Source organism: Meles meles, chromosome 6 (genome assembly GCF_922984935.1).
Source record: "Meles meles chromosome 6, mMelMel3.1 paternal haplotype, whole genome shotgun sequence".
In the NCBI taxonomy this organism is placed as follows: Eukaryota; Metazoa; Chordata; class Mammalia; order Carnivora; family Mustelidae; genus Meles; species Meles meles.
In genome coordinates this window covers 122581865-122602491 of record NC_060071.1, presented here as the reverse complement: position 1 = coordinate 122602491, position 20627 = coordinate 122581865, and the positions used below count along the sequence as shown (strand labels likewise).

Here is a 20627-nt window from a genome sequence, read left to right as displayed (position 1 = left end):
CTGGCGCTCAGCAGCGATAAGCAGGGGGCCCTGGGCGGTAGCGGGGCTTTGGCACCTCTGGCCCTGCCTCACCTGCCCAGAGCTGGTGGCAGAGCTGGACAGCAGCTAGTGGGAAGGCGTGACACAGAGCCAGTGGTCTCTGCAGTGGAAGAGTGTGGCTGTGGCTTTTGAGGGAAACAGCTTTCCGTTTTGGAAGGTGTGTGGAGCCTGCGGGTTTCTCAGCACTCAGGCAAGAAAGAAGCAGTGGTGTTCCTACTAGGAATCTCCACAGGCCTGGGCTGACGTCTGCCACTCACCACCCACGTCATCCCATGTTCTTCGGTTCGGAAACCTCATCTCTCTCCAGGATGTTCAAAACCATATCAAAGCTTCCCCTTCCCTGTCTGTCTGGCCCTTCTCTCCTTCTGGAGCAGGTCCATGTCCAAGTCCGTGTGTCCAAGCCCGGCAGGGTAAGTGTCCACTTGGCTGGCTGGTCAGCCACCTTCCTCAGGGGCTCTAACTTGTCACCCTTCTTTTCCAGCTCTTTCTAGCCCAAATTCTGTTCCACAACACTGGTTTTTCTGGATGGGATGAGAAGGAATGACAGCTTCAGCAATTATAGGCATCAGGGTTTTGGTTGTTTAAGAGCAGGGGCTCAGAGAAGATAAAGCAATTGCCTTCCAGTTAAATATTAACAGATAATAACTGCAGGCATGTCCTTTGCAGAAGAAAGTGGTCTGAACGTAGAGATGTCCATTTCATTTCATTCATAACCCTCAGGCACCTACTGGCCTCTGTCTCTACACCCGGACGAAGGCTGCCACAACCATCTTGTGGGCAGCGGCAGGGGGTGGTCTGGTAGGAAGCCGCAGGCTCCATTCTGCACTCTGCTCACATGGCTGCCGGCGTGCTTCCTGCAGTAGGGGTTCTTTCCACACTTGGGTGCTCGTAGGTCTCCAGGGGTCCTGTTATAGTGCAGCCAGACTCAGAAGGGCTGAGGTGGGCCCACAAGGCTGCATCTTTGCCAGGCACCCAGTTGGTGCTGCTGGTCCACAGCTGGGAGGCATCAAGAAGAGCTTAGGGACCCTGAGGAACTTAATGCACTTGATATAGGCCAGAACACCAAGTTTTAAATGACTCCACTGCTTGGCCTGAAGAGAAGGGCAAAATCTGCTCTCCTGCTAACCAGCCTGGGGAAGAGGTTCTAGAGTCACCAGACCTTTCCTGTCATGACTGCAAGACCCAGAAACCCTGGCAGGACCCCCAAGAATGCCAACCAACGGGGCACACTCACTCTGGGGGAGCTGGGTAGGGAGCAGAGGAAGAGCACAAACTCGCACACGCCAACCACGAGAGGTTTCCTTATCACTAGGTGTGATTCTTACCTACATATTCACACATGTAATGTGTAAACAACAGCTTCTGTGTCATTTGCACATCCAAAAAAATGTGCAAGAGATAAGAAACCGATGACCCAGGTACAAAGTACTAAGAAAGCTAGACTTCAAAAGCAGAGCTCCCGGAACACACGAACCCAGGCGTCACCAGTCTCGTGCATCCCAGCTCCGGCAGGGCAGGCGACGAAGCCTGGAAGGCAGGGCCCGTTCCCTCCTGGTCTCTAGTCCTCCAGCAGAAGGGCCAGCTCCTCCAGGGGCAGGCGCACCCGGAGCTCCTTCTCCGTCATCAGGTCCAGGACCTCCTGCATCTCTTCGGGGAAGTGCTCCATGGCATCCAGGTACAGCGCCTAGGACAAGAATCCCACATTAGCCAGCCTGCCCTCCCCGTCGCCGTCTGGACTTGGCAGCACCCGGGCACCAGGTTCCAGAAGGACACGGAACTCATAAAGTTGGGGCTGGAAGTAAGTGGACCCGAGCGAGGCCTTCTTTCTCTAAAGTGGGTCAGGACTTGGTGGATGGGACAGTCCCCAAATGCCGCCTGACCGGGCTCGGCAAGGCAGACTTGGGCCACGGGCCCCCACGCTGAGCACCTGGGCTGAACCCCGGCAGACGATGGAAACCCCTGCCTGCAGCCAGGCTCCCTTGAAACTCCAGCCCCAGCACAGGGCATGCACACGTGCCCTTAAGCCAAGCCTCCACTGAGGACAGGTTCCCTATGACGTGGTCCAGGATGTGCCCTGTCCCTAGAGACAGGGACAGGCGGGCCCCGAGGCTGGAAGGGCACTGGGCATGTGCAGGTCTCATGGTTTCTGGGACTTACCTTTGCCCAAGGACAATTCTGAAGTGCTTTGTAGAAAACGCCTTTGCTCCTTTCTTTGTTTCCCAAGGAAACCTGAGGCAGGAGAATTACAAAAAGGATTAACTGAGGCAGAGAGCCTAAGGCCACAGAAACCACCCTGTCCTGATCTGCATGGGGGCTCAGTGGTGGCCAACCAGCCCATGGAGGGGGGCAGCTGGCATCATCACGGTGGCCGCTGGGCAGGGGTCCAGGTGCCACGGGGCACTCTCAGGGCCACTGCTGCGCAGCATTTCCCCTGTACTGATGATGGACCCAGAGGAGACTGGGCCCTCTGACTTCTGACCAGTCTACCTCCTCCTCCACTGGGGACCACGGTGCCTTGTGTCAGAACGGTGCCTAGAGCGAGGCCGCGTGTGAGAGACAGGGCTGATGACTTTACACACACACAATGTCTGCCGTAACACTTGCCGTTTTCTAAAACCTTAGAGGAATGAGACAACCAGCATCACCGAGTCAGCACCTCACTAATAAAAATAAACTCCTGGTCAGGAATTTCAGTCTGACAGCCTGCAAGTACTCAGCATGTTCTCTTTCCAGGTGTAAAATCCTTGGTCTAGCCCCTAGACACACTGCTTCAGTTTCCAGTGGGCATGGAAAGAACACATGTGTCCCCACCATCCCCTGCCCCCGGCATGTCCCAGTCCCAGGAAGGGATCTGTCGCTCAGTAGCTCCTCGAAGGCACCACAGCCCCGGAGGGCCGTTCCCTTGGCCGGCAGGCACCAGCCGGGCTCATGGAGCTCAAGTCTGTTCCTGGGCTTTCTCCCCACCCAGCTCCTCCAGGTTCCCATTCCTAGAGGGAGAGCCTTCTAGTAGCCACTGGCTCTTCCTACCAGATGGCCAGTGCATGGCCGCTGGCACAGGACGGACTTGCAGAACCTGGGGGACGCATTTCGAGACTGTGGCTCAGGCTCTCTGTCCGCTGGGGACGGCTGCCCTTCCAGTTCCCTCAGGTTAACCCCCACAGAAACAGACTAACTTGGGCCACAGCCAGCACCTGGGACAACAGGGCTTTGCCACCCCCAGAGCCAGCCACCGGAGCCCAGGGGACTCCTGCCTTCCCTCCCCTCCAGCCCTCCTGAAGCTGGACTTCTCTGAATTCACACACAAGGAACCAGTACAAGCTGGCCTTCCTTCACATGCCAGAATACCTCAATATCCTCTCATAAACTTGGGACACTGTTTCCTTGTTCTTGAAAGAAGGAAAAATTGCACAACTGTCCATTCTCAGGCACTGTATCTGTGGGGCTCACTGATAACCCCAGAACCCAGCAAATTCAGCTACACCGGTTAGCAGGACTCGAATGCAAATTGCTCCCACGATTCCCTCCATCAGCCACTGGAGAAGGCCTAGGCTCTCAGGTTCGGGAGGGTTCGATGGCAGGCCATCGATGGCAAGCCAGCTTGGTGGTGACCCCTGGTTGTCTCCATGCAGGATCTCCTATTCTAAGACCCAGCCTTGTAGCCACCCGCTCCCTCTCACGAGCACAGAGCCCTGGGAACACAAGCCGCCCTGGCTGTCTGCGTCCTGCCTCACACTCTAGGTTTCCTTGTCTTGACAAACCATGACTTCTCGTAGTTCCCTAAGCCCAGGCTAAAACAAGGGTGATGGGCGACCCCAGCATCAGGACAGGAATCGAACACAGAACTGAAGGGGCCGCTCTCTACATGAGCACGACTGATCTGCAAAGGGAAGTGGGAGCCCGGGTTGCCCGCAGAGGCCGTTCTGGTAAGGAAGGGGGCCTCACATCCCCCGCCCCAGGAAGGGCTTGGCCAACATGACCCTGGTGAGCAGAGGACGCAAGTCCTTGCAAAGGTCTGGCATTGTGGGCCCACCACCCGGACCCCAGCACAGAGAGCAACACAGCCGTATGCGGGGGGGCCGCTGCCCCTACACCACCAAGTTGCGTGAGTCCCTATTCAGAGACGTGGCTGGCGCCCAGTGAACGCCTGTCTGGGCCCCTGGGTCCCCTCTTACGTGGTGCTGGCCACCTCCACCTGGCGGAGGTAACATCAGCGGCAAAGGGAAAAACCTGAGGGCATTTGGGCTTTGGTATGATTTGATTCTCTTTTCTTATCTGACTGTAGACCCACCCGAGCAAGCGGCTTTAGTGAATACAACTTTTTTAAAGTAATTTGACCTGGGGCCTCTGAGTGGCTCAGTGGGTTAAGCCTCTGCCTTCCACTCAGGTCACGATTCTGGGTTCCTGAGATCGAGCCCCACATCGGACTCCCTGCTCAGCGGGAAGCCTGCCTCTCCCTGCTTGTGTTCCCTCCCTCTCTCCCTGTGTCTCTCTCTGTCAAATAAATAAATAAAACACTTTAAAAAATAATTTGACCCAACTGATAACCCAATCCAAACAAAAAGCCATGTTTCCACAACACCCTGAGTGTTCCTAGGAGGAGAGGACAGTCCTGTGGAAGCTTCCGACCCCCACCCCACAACCAGCACGGTGAACTGAAGACAACTCTTCGCCCTCCCAGTGGCTCTTCTGAGTGCTGGCCTTTCCCTACAGGCTGACCCGCTGACTGCCAATCCTTTCCTTCTCCCATGTCCTCCGTGGCCAATGAGCAGCTCCAATCCCATCCATCACTTTTGCAGGAGAAAAAGCAAGTGTGGAAACAGGCTCAAGTGTGTGTAGATCTGCATGTATGTGCACGTGCGCAGAGAAGACACACACACACACACACACACACACACACACACACACAGCACAGCACCAGCTCTCCTCCGCGGAGCCGGCTCGCTTCGGATCTCTCCTCACCTTGCATTCTGGCCCTAACTGGAGTTGCTCACAGGGTCATCAAGGCCTTGGTGGCCAACCCAGATGCTTCAGGAGCTGCGAGAGGAAGTCCTGCTCAAACTTGTCCTCGCTCCAATGCTAACCTTTCCAGAAAGACAGAAATTCCTTAAGGGCCCCAATCTTTTCTCCCAAGTGAAGGAGAATTTTTCTATGACCCAACCAAATCTGGCTCTTGGAAGATTCTTTGTAAAAATACCACCAGTCCATCTTTGCCCTACCCGTCTCTACCGACAACCACAGGGGGAGTTAAACGGGCAAGTCCCTCCCTTTTCACATTTCAAGGTCTTGCACTTGCTAGAAAGACTCACACGATATCAGCACTGGGAATTTTAGGGAGCACCTGCTCCTAAAATGGGGCTGGGTGGCCCCAGCATAGGAACGGCAGTAATGCAGCAGAAGGCCGGTTCTCCTGACCGCTCTCTGCCAAGCTGCCCTCCCTTGCCCCGATTAACAGGTGGCGGCCACCGATGTGCTGTGACCACAGCAGCATCTGGACTTGCGAAGGTTTCCGTTTCGCACACAGACGCCAAAACCTAAAACCTGAGCCTTTGGGTCTGATGAATAAATGTTAGGGAAAAAACCACACACAAACTTCTGGGGCGTTTAGGTGGCTAAGTCGGTTAAGCATCTGCCTTCAGTTCGGGTCGTGATCCCTGAGTCCTGGGATCGAGCCCCGCATCGGTCTCTCTGCTCAGCTGGGAGCCTGCTTCTCCGTCTCCCTCTGCCTGCCGCTCCCCCTGCTTGTTCTCTCTCTGACAAATAAATAAATAAAATCTTATATATTAAAAAAACAAAAACCACAAAGACTTTTGGGTTAGTTCAACTCGATAATGCTTCAGTCCACAAGGCTGTGCGTCCTCGTCCTCAGTGTGCCAGTAAGCTGCTGTCCTGACATCCTGAGTCCTCCTTGTCACTCAGGCCTCTGAGAGCTCAGGGGAGGCCCAACAAGCCAAAGTCTGAAGTCTAAGATGGGGAAGGCCCAAAGCTCTCCTAACCTGTAGTTTACTTTCTCCACATCCCTTTATACCCAACTCTGTCATGTTTCTATTGGAATAGTTCAAATACTTTGACTGCCTTGAGAATTTATCCAGTGGAAATAATCAGAGAGACAAGGAAGGTCATTCCTGGCTTCTGAAAAGTACAGCATTCATCAGCGATCACTTGGACAGGATTTAGTAGCCTTTAGTTGAAACACTCGAGTGGCCTAGGAGACTACATTTCCAAAAAACCACACAACTTGGCAGATATATTCCAGGAAGTGAGGTCCATCCCAACGCCAGGTCCTTAACAAAAGACAAAGTTAACCCACAGACTCCACGAGGCCCAGGAAGCACCTTCCAACCTCCACACGCACATTAACACGATCAAACGGCATCTCTGCATCTTCAGTCACCAACTATGATATTTTAAAGCGAAAACAAAGCTCCTCCGTCAAAAGGAGAAAAAGACCCATTGTCAAAATTACATTCTAGGGTGAATCTCACGTTTAACGACAGAACAGAATCAGGGCCTTGGAATTCTTATGAACAGATGACAGAGAATGAAGGTCTCTTTCTAATGAAAACTCTTAGGCCACTTCCAAGTTGTTGACTCGAGGAAGTCAACCCCAAGAGAGCCACACTACGTTCTGCTGCAAACCGCCCAGCGATGATTCCCATCACTCTGCCAAAGCCCCCAGGAGCAATGCAGCCTGCGTCCCCCTCCCACGTCCAGAGCGACCTGACATGACTCCACCAGGGTCCTCGGAAGGGTTCAACAAGCTGACAAGGTGTGGGGGAAAAGTAGGCCCCTGCCAGCTTTCCTGGCTGGTGGTCACTGGACACCTGCATGTTCTCCCCTACACGGAGGAAGCAGTGGAACTCTACAGAAAAACAAAAACACTGAATATTTTCTTACCAAAAAGTTCAAATACATTCTCCACAGCAAGGGGCACAGGCGGCCATGGTCACTCTGCAACGCGCTTTCAAACAGGGCTCTGATCCGATGAGGCAAGCCGGTCTCAGGAATCGTGGCATGGACCTCTCTGCCATCCACCCTGCAAGACAAAGGCTCACGTGACTCCAAGACCAGTTTTCGTGCCCCCCACCGCTGGCGCCGGCGGAAGAGGCGCGTTAGTGACCGCCAATGTCCGCTCCGGCAGGATTGGGGGGGGGGGTCTGGGGGCACAGGCTGCAGACATGATGGGGCCCCTCCAAGGCAAGAAGGCCAAGGACTCTATGCCAGAGTCCACCTAGAACGCACACACGATCTCCCTGCATCTCCGCTCTCTAGAGCCAAGCCCACCCTTTACTCAGCAGAATGCGAATCCTACCTGATGGGAGGAAAGTCCTTTCGACTTAGGAGACATAGAGTGAATAAAATCCCAACGGAAGAAATAAAAAACAAAGCGACACACTCTTCAGAGGCAATGCTGAGTTGTCGGCTGATAAGAGGTCAGAGCGAAGCCACCGTGATAGTCACTTAACCTTCGGACACACACTCACCGGATCAAGAGACGACACATAGAACGCGATGCCGTCATCACCAGTGATATCAACAGAGACCGTAACTCTCTCACATTCCCTCTTGCTCAGCCCCTCCCTGCCTGGCCCCTCTGAGCAGTCCTCGCAGGAGGCTACCGTTCACCTTACAGAAGGGGAACCTATTCGAGGGGACGAGACTTGCCCAAGGCCACACAGCCGGGATGTGGGAGGGCTGGGATCTGAATCCACAGTCCGACTCTGGAGCCCCTGCTCTTGCCCATCGTGCTATCCCCACCACTGCTCAGACAGCAGAATGCCTGACCGGCCCCCCAACGTGCCATCAGCAACGTTCAGGAGCCCAAAACGCATGGCCCGGGTCACAAGAGCCCCTAACAAAGCCACTGCAGTCCTCTTCCAATAGGTCATCTTATGTCACCAGGACACCCACAGCAGCGCTCTGGGCACTGGCCCGTATTTGCTTCTGGATCCCGGAGGCCTCACAGGGCAGCGGGGTCACAGCAAACATACCACAAAGGCTTGTGGATACACGGACAAGACGTCCAAACCTACCTCTGAACGGTCTCCACCAGCCTCTTCCTCATTTTCTCAGCTTCAATCGCGAACAACCAAGGCTCCAAGGCTTTGGCGGACCTGGTAACGGCATTGAAGAACCTTCTGATCTTACTGGCTGCGTGAGACTTACTCTGAACCTGTACGTAGGCCCTCCAGAGAAGCTGGTTGTCTGGGTACAGCTGTATCGCCTCCGAGAGCGCCTGGCGTAGGGGAGCCAGGGGGTAAACGTGGACCCTGGTGTGGAACCGAAGCAGGCCCGTGTGCAGCAGTGTGATGGCCTCGAGAGCGCCGCCCGGGCACACCGAGCCCCGCAGCCCCGCACACACCTGCTCGTAGAGCCGCACGGCAGCCTCGATGCCTACAGTCACATACTGGAAGAGCAGGAAGCACTTGGCCAGGCTCGCGAGGCGGTGAGCGGGGCCGGCAGGAGCCGGAGCAGAGCCGTAGCTCTGCCCCAGGCAGTCCTGTAGCGCATGCTCGTAAGCCTTCCGGGCTTTCAGGACATGAACGGCTGAGACCGGCCCCGAGTAGGGCCCATAGGGACCATTCTCCGTCAGTCTGGTCAGTACGTGTACGGCCCGGGCCGCAGCAGCCCCCCTCACGTCGGCTGAGAGCTCCAGTTCCAGCTCCAGCTGCGCATAGAGGAGGCCGAGCTCCCAGAGCTCAGACCCCCTCGGTTCCTCACCGCCTGCCAGGCTGAGCGCCGAGTCGAACACCTTCCTGGCGTCCTCCGTGTTGCCGAGCAACCACTCCAGATGTGCATACTGCTTCCAGAGGCAGAAATCGTTGCGGTTTTCTGGCTCCTTAAGGAGATTTTTGGCGAGTTTTTTGCAGTTCTTTCCTTGTGACTTTAACCGCTTCTTGTTTTTAGTGTGCAGACACCAAATGACCTGGAAGTAAAAAGAAAAGGACTCCTGAGTGCTCTGTGATTTTCAAGCAACCCCTTTGTCCTGTCCGCTTCAGAAAGCCACACAGGTGTTTACACTTCCTGCATCCCATGGTTGCCAATCACTTGGGATCCCTGAGCTAGACAACAAATCAGGATTGAACCAAGGCTACCGGCACCCCCAAACAACCGCCTCCAGGCTTCCACTGGAAACCTCAGTAAACGAGGCTCATCTGGTCCAAGTATCCTTCTCCAGTGACAGGGGGCCACCAAATTTTCTCGCACATTATTTTCAGAACACGTCACGGTGTGTGCAATCTGTGTAGTTTAAGCACCAGAGCTCTCTGGGCGTTAAGATTCAATACTAACCGGTGGCCAGCAGAGGGCAGAAGAGTCCATCCTAGAAGAACACCTAACGGATCGCTATGAAGAACAAGGTAAGTAAGTAGCAGTTTTATCTTTTAATAAACCCGGAAGCCCCCAACCCCCGCCTAAGCTTGGTTCTTCACAGTAACTGCTCGTATAATCCCACACATCTGGCAGAAGAGCGAACACAACAAACAGCTCCAACCACTGGCGAGCAGCATACACAGGGCCCTTCCAGGCCCCTCAGCAGGGGCAGCCACATACTGGGACCTGGGGGGTCCCAGAACAAGGAGGGGCCGAAGCCCAGTGCTAAGGAACACCAAGAGCCCCGCGATCGTTTCTGAAGCCCCCGCACGGAGCAGGGGAGGCCGGAATTACCTTCGCCATCTCGTACCGTAGCCAGGAGAAGCAGAGCTGGGACCTCTCCTGGCCTGAAAACAGAGGCATCACAAGGTGAAAGACGTTGCGGATGAACTCCTCGCCCTCTCGACTATGACCACGGGTCCAGCGACGGCAGCCCAGGGGGTCTAAGCGGCCAACACAGCTGATGCCATTAAAGGACAGGTTGAGGAAAGTCAATGGCTTTTCATCATGAAGCCCGTTATCGAAGATGCTGTTCTCATCCATGGCCAAGTAGACACAGGAGGCCGGGGTGCTGAAGCCACAAGGCACACCCAGGAACTGCAGAAAGGCCGTGACCAGCTGGAACTGAAGATCCGGGCTAGAGAGCTGGATCAGAGACTGTGCGATGTCATCGAACAGCACCTGTAACAAAAGACGCGGTGAGGCAGCCCGCCCCTCACTGCCACGGACCAATGACAAGGCATCATGACTTTCCCTGGGGCCCTTTCGTGTGGGTGTGCTGATGATACAACATGATTCCTATTAAACTTTAAACAGACAAGAGCTAAGTTTCCTGCAAGATGCAAAAAAAGCTAGAGGCCTCACCAGGCCCCGGAGATGGGAGGGGAGCTGGCGGGGGGCTGGGTGGCACTGTCACGCTGCCCAGGCACCCTCAGGAGGAGGGAGTACCATGAACGGGCTTAAGTCAAAACCTTCCAAAGGAGGCTAACGAATTCATAGAAAATCTAGGATCATACTCACTCCTGAAAGCACACATAACTGCTTTTGTAGTTACTCTGATAAATTACAATCGCCAAAACTGTTTATTAAGATAGAAAATAAGAATTATTATTCGGGGGCACCTGGGTGGCACAGTGGGTTGAGAATCAAACCCTTGGTTTAGGCTCAGGTTCTGATCTCAGGGTTGTGAGATCGAGCCCTGCATCAGGCTCTGCGCTCAGCACAAAGTCTGCTTGAGATCCTCTCTCCCTCTCCCCCTCTACCCTTGCCCCCTTCTCTAAAAATAATAAATCTTTAAAAAAAAAAAGAATTCTATTATTTAGTGGCGTCTTCATACAAAATTTCTTTCAGAAACGAAAAATATGCTCATGGGGCGCCTGGGTGGCTCAGTGGGTTAAAGCCTCTGCCTTCCACTCAGGTCATGGTCTCAGGGTCCTGGGATTGAGCCCCACACTGGGCTCTCTGCTCAGCAGGGAGCCTGCTTCCCCCTCTCTCTCTGCCTGCCTCTCTGTCTACTTGTGATCTGTCAAATAAATAAAAATCTTCAAAAGAAAAAAAAGAAAGAAAAATATGCTCAAAGGTAGATAAGCAGCAGCAAGGCAGGAAGAAAACTCCAGCAGCCATCGGCCGTGGCAAGCGCAATTCTAAGGCCGAACGCTAACTGGACCCGGCCGCGGCTGATTTCAAGTGTGAGGCCGCGGAGGCCGGCCTGTCTCAGGGCACGGCTGACCTGCTTGGTCTCCAAGGCTCCCAGCAGAAAGGAAGCCAAACCGTGAGCACAGAAAAACTGGACTCCCTGGGGTCGGCCCCCTCAGAACTGTCAATTCATCGGTAAGCTTCTCTCCTCCAGGCTCTGATTAGAAAAAAAGCTAAGGAACAAGGAACTGCTCAGAGCGGAAGTTTGTTCCAGAAACGAGCTTGCAGAAAACCAGCAGCACTCTGAGCCTCAGACTAACTTCTGGCCAGGTGACCCTGAAGGCTAGAAAACCGTCGACCACCGCACACCTTGCTCTTCCTGACACGCGGTGCCGGCCAGGAAAGGGACGCCCTGTGCACACTCGCCGCAGGCCACGCGCCCAGCATCGCAAAGCTGAGCCGTGGCTTCCCTGGCATCGGCCCCTCCTTCCCACCCAGAGCTCCCCAGTTCCCTGGGTCCCAGCCATATGCACCACTCCTCAAACATTCCGGGCACTCGTGTTGATCGCTGTGCCTGGAGCAGAAGACCCGGCATCAAATAGTTATTCGACATCCGGGAACGTCAACTGAGCAGTCAGCACAGGAAAGACACGGTCCGTGCACCGGTGGTCCTGCAGGGAGGGAAAGGGGCAAAAATCCCCACCCTGGCAGCACATAAATTACAAGGAGGGTCGCAGACGACAGACCAGGCCAGAGCTCGTGAGCCTCGTGACCGCAAACACCTGCTGGTCTGTGCCTAGAGCGCGTCGCATGGCAAGCAGTACGGCCGGGTCTTAGGAAACTGGGTTTCCTAACGTCAGGCTCCAAGGAAAAGCTCTTCCTTCATTGTAACATAAAATGTCCAGAGCTGCCGGCCACCAGTGCAGCACGGGCCACGTCGTTCCACAAAGTAAATGAGACAACATAAGTGCCTGGTGCAACAGCGGCTCCAGGAACAGGAGCTGCTTCCCCAGCAGCACCAGCCATGTGGCGACTGTCCGGCTCGGCCTCTATACCCAGGTCCCCTTGTCCTCCCGAGTCAAACCTATCCGCCACCTCTCTGAAGTTACAAGAGTGCGATAGGGAACATGGACAGAGCTACATAACCTAGGACAGCGATACCACGTTTTGAAAACCCTGAGTCCTCAGGCTTCCGTGAGAAAAATTAGCCGGATAACCGAAGACCATCTCCGGAGAGGACTTGCCTCCTACTTGGGAATGGGAACTATCCGGTCAGGTTCCTCCACGCTCCCACATCACCAGCCGGCGGTGAGGTTTCCAGAAACAGGGACAAGAGGTCAGGAGCCAGCTAACCTCTCCCAAGCCAGGCTAGTGCCCCAAGCACCTGGCAAGCTTCCTGCAGGCAAGCAAAGCCCGTGGGAATGGGCAGAAGGGAAGGACCCGGCGGCTGGCCTCCCACCCGGGGTGGGACACTCGCCTGTCTCTCTGGGTCCTCACAGTCTTCCTCGGTTTGCTTCCTGGTCTTATCAGGGCGCCACGGCCGCCAGTGCCTCTGGTCTCGGGACCGCTCAGCAGCAAGCCAGATCTGCCACCTGGGCAGACTCTTATCTCGTATTTCCTGGTCCTCGTCTTCTGGCTCATCATCATCATCATCTAGATGAGAACAAAACTTTTAGCTCACCTCACCAGCAAATAAAACCACCACTTACATTCCACCGGTCTGTGATGCCACCTCCTGCGGTGGGTCTCTGGAATGCCAAGATGAGTAAGACCCAGGCCCAGCCTTCTGGAATATTCAGGGACTCAGAGGCACTGAGGGACTCTCCTATCACCAGTGAGGTTCCCAAAAACCCTGTCAGGTTAGCCAATGGAATCAGATGATTTTTAATGTTATCACAGCAATTAAAATGGGAACACACCTATTCTAGAACAACACTACCAGAACTTTCTACGATGATGACATACTATATACCTTATGTGTCTACTATGGTAGCAACCAGCCACATGTGATTTAGTGGGCACCTGAAATGTAGCTGGCAACACAACCCAATTTTTTTACTTTATTTCATCTTAATTTAATTAAAATGGCCACATACGGCTAATGCCTAATGTACTGGACAACACCATTCCAGAAAGCTGCACGACACTTAGTAACAGCACTGGTTTAGATTTCCTAAAGCCATCGGGATTTTCAGCCAGTGGCCTTATGATCACAACTTGTGTCTTCTCCAAAAAAGTCAATTCAAGATACCCTGTACTTTCACTTTGTTTCCTAACTCTGAACATGCAAAACAGGAGAGGAGAAAAGTCTTCAGTCTTCTATAAAGTTTAATATTTAAAAATGAACAGGGTATAGAAAATGGTATGGCTACCCCAGAAAACAAGTGGGCAGTTTCTTATATAATGAAACATGCATTTACTACAAGACCTGGCAACTGCACTCTTGGATGCTGATCCCAGAAAAATGAAAACCTGCGTACACACAAACACCTGAACGCTAATACCCACAGCAGCGTTATTCATAACGGCCAAACTCTGCAAACACTCCCAGAAAAATGAAAACCTGCGTACACACAAACACCTGAACGCTAATACCCACAGCAGCGTTATTCATAACGGCCAAACTCTGCAAACACTCCCAGCGTCCTGCAGTAGATCAACAGGGAAATTTGACATCTACACCATGGACCATTACTCACAGTAAATCACCCTGAAAATCTACAGATGCATTCAGCAATTCGGACAGATCTCGAGGGTGAGGCTAAGTGGAAAAAAGCCAACTGTAGTATGTTATACAGAAAACATATGTTGGTGAGAATATGGAGAAACTGGAACCCTTGTGCACCAATGGTGGGAATGCAAAATAGTGCAGTCCTGCAAATAGTCTGGCGGCTCCTTAAAGGTTTTCTTTTTTTTTTTTTTTCCAAAGATTTTATTTAAAAAAAAAAAAGATTTTATTTATTTGTCAGAGAGAGTAAGCATGAGCAGGGGAGAGGCAGAGGAATAAGGAGAAACAGGGGGAGCAGCAGGCAGAGGAGGAAGAGGGAGAAGCAGGCTCCCCGCAGAACAGGGAACCCGACTCAGGGCTCGATCTCAGGACATCTGAGATCCTTCTGAGAGGCCTTCTCCCTCGCCACAACCCCCCACCCCACCGACTGTGCATGCAAACGCACTCTCTCTCAAGTGAATAAATAAAATCTTTTAAAAAATAAATAAATAACAAAAACTCCACAGAATTTAAATGTGTGATGTATATATTAACTTTTTAAATCCAATATTCTATCTAAATGCTCTTCTGAATTCTCAAAGAAAACTAAAATTTAACCATTTATCACCCTTTTCTAAAGACGTACATGCAAGGTAATCCTTTAATCACACTGAAAAAAACCCTAAGAGAAATTATCTTGTGAGTCACACATCCAGCTTAGATATCTGAATTTATTACATTAGAAATTCAAAAGATTACATGATTTTGGAAAGACACATATAAATATAAAACAATACAGACCAAGAGAAAATGAGGGTGAGAGAGAAGAAATAAGTAGTGATATATGAAGAAGAAATGCCTCAGAATCAATGACAAATACCAACTACTCTCTAAATGCCAACCTCATCGAGATGGGACAAAGAAAACTTAAAAATAAAGGAAAAACAAAGAATAGTTATCAACTAGTTTTCTGGAAACAGTGTCCCCAGGACACTGCTGTGAGAATTCTACTTCAGTCTCATAGAAATGCAGAATATGATGAACTTTAGAACATAAATTCTGTGCATTCTAGACTTGCTCATTAAAACAAAACAAAAAACAAAAGGCCCTAAAAACAGAGAACCACCTTGGGCTGGTATCAAAAGTCACTACTAAAAAGACTTCTCGCGGAGTCTGGGTGGCTCAGTCGGTTGAGTGTCTGACACTTGATTTCAGCTCGGATTGTGACCTTGGGGTTGTAGAACTGAGCCTGGTGTCCGGCTCCACGCTTAGCATGGAGTCTGCCTGAGAGTCTCTCCCTCTGGCCCTCCCTCCTCTCCTCCTCTCACCAGCCACTCTCTCTCTCTTAAAGAAAAAATTTTGACTTCTATTTTTGGGTCCTTCATGTGGTCTTGCAGACTTCTGCAGTAGCTAAAAGGGTAATATCTACTCCCACTTTGCCTTGCAACTTGTTTTTCCTCATATATGAAACCACTGGTTAGCCTGAGAGTGATTCCAGATCTTTCTGGGAGGGAACACTCCAGGAAAGTCAAAATAGCCGAGTCAAGGGAGGATTGACCATCCCTGCTGGCACCACAGAGAAAAATGACTCCCAACACCCAAAGGGCCAGAGATGCCACCTGGTCTGGAACCAGGGCTAATCCCAAGTTTTCTTTTTTTTTTTTTTTTTTTTTTTTAATTTTTTTTTTCTTTTTTACAGATAGAGAGAGAGAGAGAGAGAGATTACAAGTAGGCAGAGCAGCAGCCAGAGAGGGGAGGAAGCAGGCTCCCTGCCAAGCAGAGAGCCCGATACGGGGCTCGATCCCAGAGACCCTGAGATCATGACCCGAGCTGAAGGCAGAGGCTTAACCCACTGAGCCACCCAGGCGCCCCTAATCCCAAGTTTTCATTCCTCGAAGAAACCAAGGCCCAGGAAGGTGACATCTGTGAGAAGAAGCCAGTCAGGCCTGGGCCTCGCTTTCCCTCTCACTGTCAACAAAACCAGGGGGAGAAGCAATTCCTGAAGAGCCAGGTGTGGTGCCGACCAAGATGGCAGCGGCACCCACATGGCCACGGAGCACTTGGAAGCAGCTAGTCTGAATGAAACATGCCCTAAAGTGTAAAATACACTCCAGATTTCAAAGAGTTCATACAAAAAGAAAAAAAAAAATAAGCAAAATATCTCAATTTTTTTTAACAGTCACATGTTGAATTATTAAGGTTTTGACATATGGGGTCAAACAAAATATATCCTTGATATTAATTTTACCATTTTACTTTTTTAATGTGGTGACTAGAAAATGTGAAGTTACTTTGGCGGCTTGAATGATGTTTCTACTGGACAGTGCTGTCTTAGGGTGTAAATCCAGAAAGTAGTTTGGGGTCATTTAGGATGACAGTCACATAAATGCTAGTTAATGATTATTTTTATAGTATTCCTAAGTAGGGAAGGGTGCTTCAAAGGACCTGATGGTCTGTACACTGCCCAGAAAACAGACTGTCCTTAGGACACACTAAATGGGGGGCGGAGGGTTAGGGGGATTCATAACAAGATTACTTCTTGAGGAACAACTTTTTGAAAAGAAAAATGAAACTTCCTTTCTCTGGAGGGAAACTCAAACCCTCCACAGGACGGGGCGTTGCCTGAAAGACCGTAAGGATGACAGACGGTCTATATTCTCCCAACGCTTCCACTTAGCGTATTTCTGATATTTTGATGTTCTACAAGGACTGACAGAAGAGCTTATACATATAAACAAATAATCAGGAAGACATGAAAACACATTCCAGAAGACAAAGGCAGAGGCGTGCGCATCCAAGCCGAGAGGGGCCTCACCTGGACTGATGACCACCCAGCCGCCTCGCTCCTGCTGCTGCATCCACGCTCTCCAGCCGCGGGCGCCCTTCTCCCCAGCCCGGGGCTCCCCGCTGTCCCAGAAGGGCTCAAAGAACTCCACCTGTTCAGGTTTAAAATATGGAGGTGAGCCCAGCTTGTACAAAACCGCTGAGCCACTGAGCCAAGTGTGTTCTCATCGGCACAAGAGGGGCTCGTGGCTGAAACCCTGCTTGCCCTGTTTCCAGTAGATTTAGGATACACCCCAAAACAGAAAAAAAAATGAGCTAGTATGGTAGGAGGCCTCCAAGATAGCCCCCTGTGACCCTACCCCTGAGTGTGGGCTGGGCCTTGTGACCTGTAGCAATCCGATACAGCAGAGTGACAGGCCACCACTTCTGAGAGTCTGTTACAAAAAGACTGGCCACGGTCTACGAAAAGGGCCTCCAGCTGGGTAGGAGAGGAATGGTTTCCCAGCTCTGACCCTGGGAGGCCAGTCTAACTGAGGACAGGAATACAGCCCGTTCCCCTAAAGCCACTGGACCCCTGAATACCTGAAATCATGTTGCTTCCAAGACCTTCCAAGGAGAAGGGGATCCAAAGTTTCCATAGGACAGACCGGGGGCTGCTGAAGGCGTGACATCTCAACTCTGTGTTCCTAAAACCTGGCACAGTGCCCAATACCTAGTGGGGACTCAGTAAACACTTGCGGGCACAGCGCTGTGCATGGCAGGTACTCAGTGAATAAAAAGGTCTGCGTGTTAAAGCCAGACCTGTGATCACACCTCTGCTCTCCTGCATTTGGGCATCAAGTCTGCTGTTGCGGTGACCAGTTCAGTGCAGTAAATAATTCCCTACAAACCGGACTGTGAACCCAGCAATGAACAGGAAAGCAATCGTGTAATCAACTGATGATAAGGACTTTATTTTTTTTTAGCTGTTTAAATTCTTTTTTAAAAAATATTTTATTTATTTGAGAGAGAGACCGCAAGCATACACACACCAGCAGGGGAGCAGCAGGCAGGGGAAGCAGAGGCAGAGGGAGAAGCAGGCTCCCTTCTGAGCAAGGAGCCTGACATGGGGCTCAATCCCAGGACCCTGAGATCATGACCTGAGCTGAAGGCAGGAACTCAAGCAAATGAGCTACCTGGGCACCTCAACAATAAGGACTTTAAAAGTGAGCTAATGACTTGCTTAAGGAAAGCTTCTATAAGAAACATTTAGAAGAGGACGAGGCTTCTAGGGGCATGCTGTGGGCCAGGAGCCGCAGGACAGTTCAGCCTGAGCCTGGGGCAGTGCCACACATGCCTGTAAGAGGGCTGTGTCCAGGACAGCCCTGGAAGGGCAGGGCTGGGCAATGGGCCAGGCATGGGCCCCATACCAAGTGCCTGGCAGCCACCTCAGGAAGAGGAGCTAGAAAGACCACGCTCCCTCTTCACAGTCTTGCTTTTACAAGAGGGACAGAAGAAAGCACACTCCAGAAAAAGAAGGGTGTTTTTTTTTAAATGTAAAAGTTACAACCAATTTACTTATTCCATAGAAAGACAGACCAGGGGGCACCTGGGTGGCTCAGTCGTTAAGCATCTGCCTTTGGCTCAGGTCACGATCCCAAGGTCCTGGGATTGAGCCCCACGTTGGACTCCCTGCTCTGTGGAGAACCTGCTTCTCCCTCTGCCTCTGCCTGCAGATCCCCCTTCTCATGTGCTCTGTCAAGTGTCAAAAAAGAAAAAAAGAAAAAAAGAAACACAGACCAGACTCTGTTTCTTTCATGCTATACTACTGTGTCTTTTAACAATGTCTCTCAGTTTTAAAGATATGGAATGTCCTCAAAGATAAAGTTTTATTTCAAAGTTGGCTGGTAAATGCTTTGGAACTACAGGTGCTGTCAGTACTAAAAGCCTTAAGAGCGTGCAGCAGGCTCTGCGGACACTTGAGGGCCGTGGCTCCCTGCTTCCCGGTCCCAGGCTCCGCCCTCCCCGAGCGGAACTGTTCTCATCACAGTCTATGAACGTCAGCAAAGGGCTGGGATGACGGCCATTCTGATCCTGACCCAGCAACCACACACCCAGGGCCCCCGCGGTCTGCCAAGGTTCATTTCCATAGCATGGCATAGTCTTAAAACAGCACACCGTGTCTTAAAATAATTTTGTTAACTGGCTCATTATACGACTAATCAGGTATACTAATATTAACCAATATTCTTTAACCCAATTTCATCTAGGAAAAAAATAGATAAAAATAATGATGATAAAAATAGTCTTTAAGGGCAATTCAGGAACATTCCACAAGATGGAGATCTTAGCCTCCTGAGGCCTCTGTAAGTTCACTATAAATTCAGATATTCTATCCATCTTCCACCAGACCCCCTATGCAAAGTAGGAAATGGAGATTTCTTTCAAGGAAAAAGCGAGAAGGCGGCTTTCTTATATGGGTAGTTTTATGATGAGTTTTTTTTAATTGCTTCTACATCACAAATATGGGCACTGTTCACTTGTCATCTAAATGACAACACCTCCCCAGTAAGGATCAGTGTTGACAAAGTGTCAACATGCACTATCGCACTAGCGTTTGCAATTCCCGCAAAGATCTTACGTAGTGGAAATGCTAACTAGGAAAAGACCCGGCTTGGAATGCACAGAGGGAGGAGACAGTGAGACATCGTGCTCTAAGAGGCATGACCATGGTTTCTCTCCCTGATGGGGATAATTAGCACTGAAACGAGGCCCATAAGGACAAAAAAAAGGGAGGGGGGGGACATAGTTGAGCTTATAATGGGGGAAGTGGATCTTTCATCTCTCCAAGTTTCACTACCTTCATTATGGAATTTTCCTTGGATCACCAGCATATTCTGAGCAACAGTTCTCAGCAGGGCTGATACAAAGGAGGATAGGATTTTAAAAATACTAACACCAGTTCCCATTATCCACACTATCCCCCCAGAAGAGAGAGAAGGAGAAAGAGAGGGGGAGGGAGGGAGGGAGGGAGAAAGAGGGAGAGGGAAGGAGGGAGGGGGAGAGGTCAGTTTCACAAGGACCCACACCTGTCCTTTGGTAGCCAGGTCTTTCACGCTGTCAGGTTTGAAGAAGGTGAAGTCCACCATGGCCTGGAACAGAGCGACGGCCTTCTCCGAGTGACCAGCCTGCCGCAGGAAGTGGCAGTGCTGAAGAAAGAGAGCTGAAAGCAGGGACAGCAAAGAGGGAGTCCTGGTTAACACCTTTCAAGGGAAGGAACGCAACTTCTAAAAACGTGCATTTCAACACCGAGAACATCTTTTCTCCGAAATTAGTTACTGTGATCATTTCAAAGCTGGAATAATATATGTCCTTGTTAAAAGGACTCATCACAGAACTATAATCAAAGCACATTTATTCCAGTTTTTATATGAAACCATTGGGGAATACAAATATTAACAAAAACTATACATGCTGCATGAAAGTTGTTCTGGACAGTTATCAAATACTCAAAGCTCATTGTTACCAGAAAAATTCTAGGAAAAAGGATGGTATACATTTTCATCAGAAAGTAAAGATCTGGGGCGCCTGGGTGGCTCAGTGGGTTAAAGTCTCTCTGCCTTCGGCTCAGGTCATGATCCTGGGGTCCTGGGATCGAGCCCCGCATCGGGCTCTCAGCTCAGCAGGGAGCCTGCTTCCCTTCCTCTCTCTCTGCCTGCCTCTGCCTACTTGTGATCTCTGTCAAATAAATAAATAAATAAATAAATAAATAAATAAATAAATAAATAAAATCTTTTAAAAAAAAGAAAGTAAAGATCTGTGCTCAACTGATCGCAAGGCCCCAGAAGGGGTGAGATGAGCAGACAGACATCTCAACAGGGAAGGCCACAGACAGCCACAACAGTCGAGACTTGACTACGTGTCCTTGGCTAAAAGCAGGAAAGCTGGACCTTCTCGACTAGGGTTCCTCTACCAACCTGACAGACTCTGATGCCCACTCCTCAACTCCACCAAGAAGGTAGAGAAGGAAAAATCTGTTCTAGTCCAAAGCAGTCCTAATACTTTGTTTAAATCCATTGCATCAATTCTGTCATTTCTAAAATAAACCAAAAAC

The 20627-nt window shown here is 50.9% G+C and overlaps 1 protein-coding gene across 2 annotated transcripts in view; it reads right to left on the bottom strand.

Annotated features, from left to right (window-relative positions):
- Positions 1–124: 124 nt before the first annotated feature.
- The window catches only part of NRDE2 (NRDE-2, necessary for RNA interference, domain containing), a 51870-nt gene continuing 31367 nt past the window's right edge, over positions 125–20627 (bottom strand). Inside the window, exons 7-15 of one of the 2 annotated variants that reach the window (XM_046008409.1) lie at positions 19603–19736; positions 16566–16686; positions 12521–12696; positions 9703–10089; positions 9328–9381; positions 8070–8962; positions 6934–7072; positions 2197–2268; positions 125–1723 (exon numbers count right to left, since the gene is read on the bottom strand). In XM_046008409.1, the coding sequence (XP_045864365.1) occupies positions 1598–1723; positions 2197–2268; positions 6934–7072; positions 8070–8962; positions 9328–9381; positions 9703–10089; positions 12521–12696; positions 16566–16686; positions 19603–19736 (2102 nt within the window). In that variant the 3' untranslated portion in view covers positions 125–1597. The remainder of the gene's footprint in view (positions 1724–2196; positions 2269–6933; positions 7073–8069; positions 8963–9327; positions 9382–9702; positions 10090–12520; positions 12697–16565; positions 16687–19602; positions 19737–20627) is intronic. The other variant, XM_046008410.1, reaches the window with a different exon arrangement.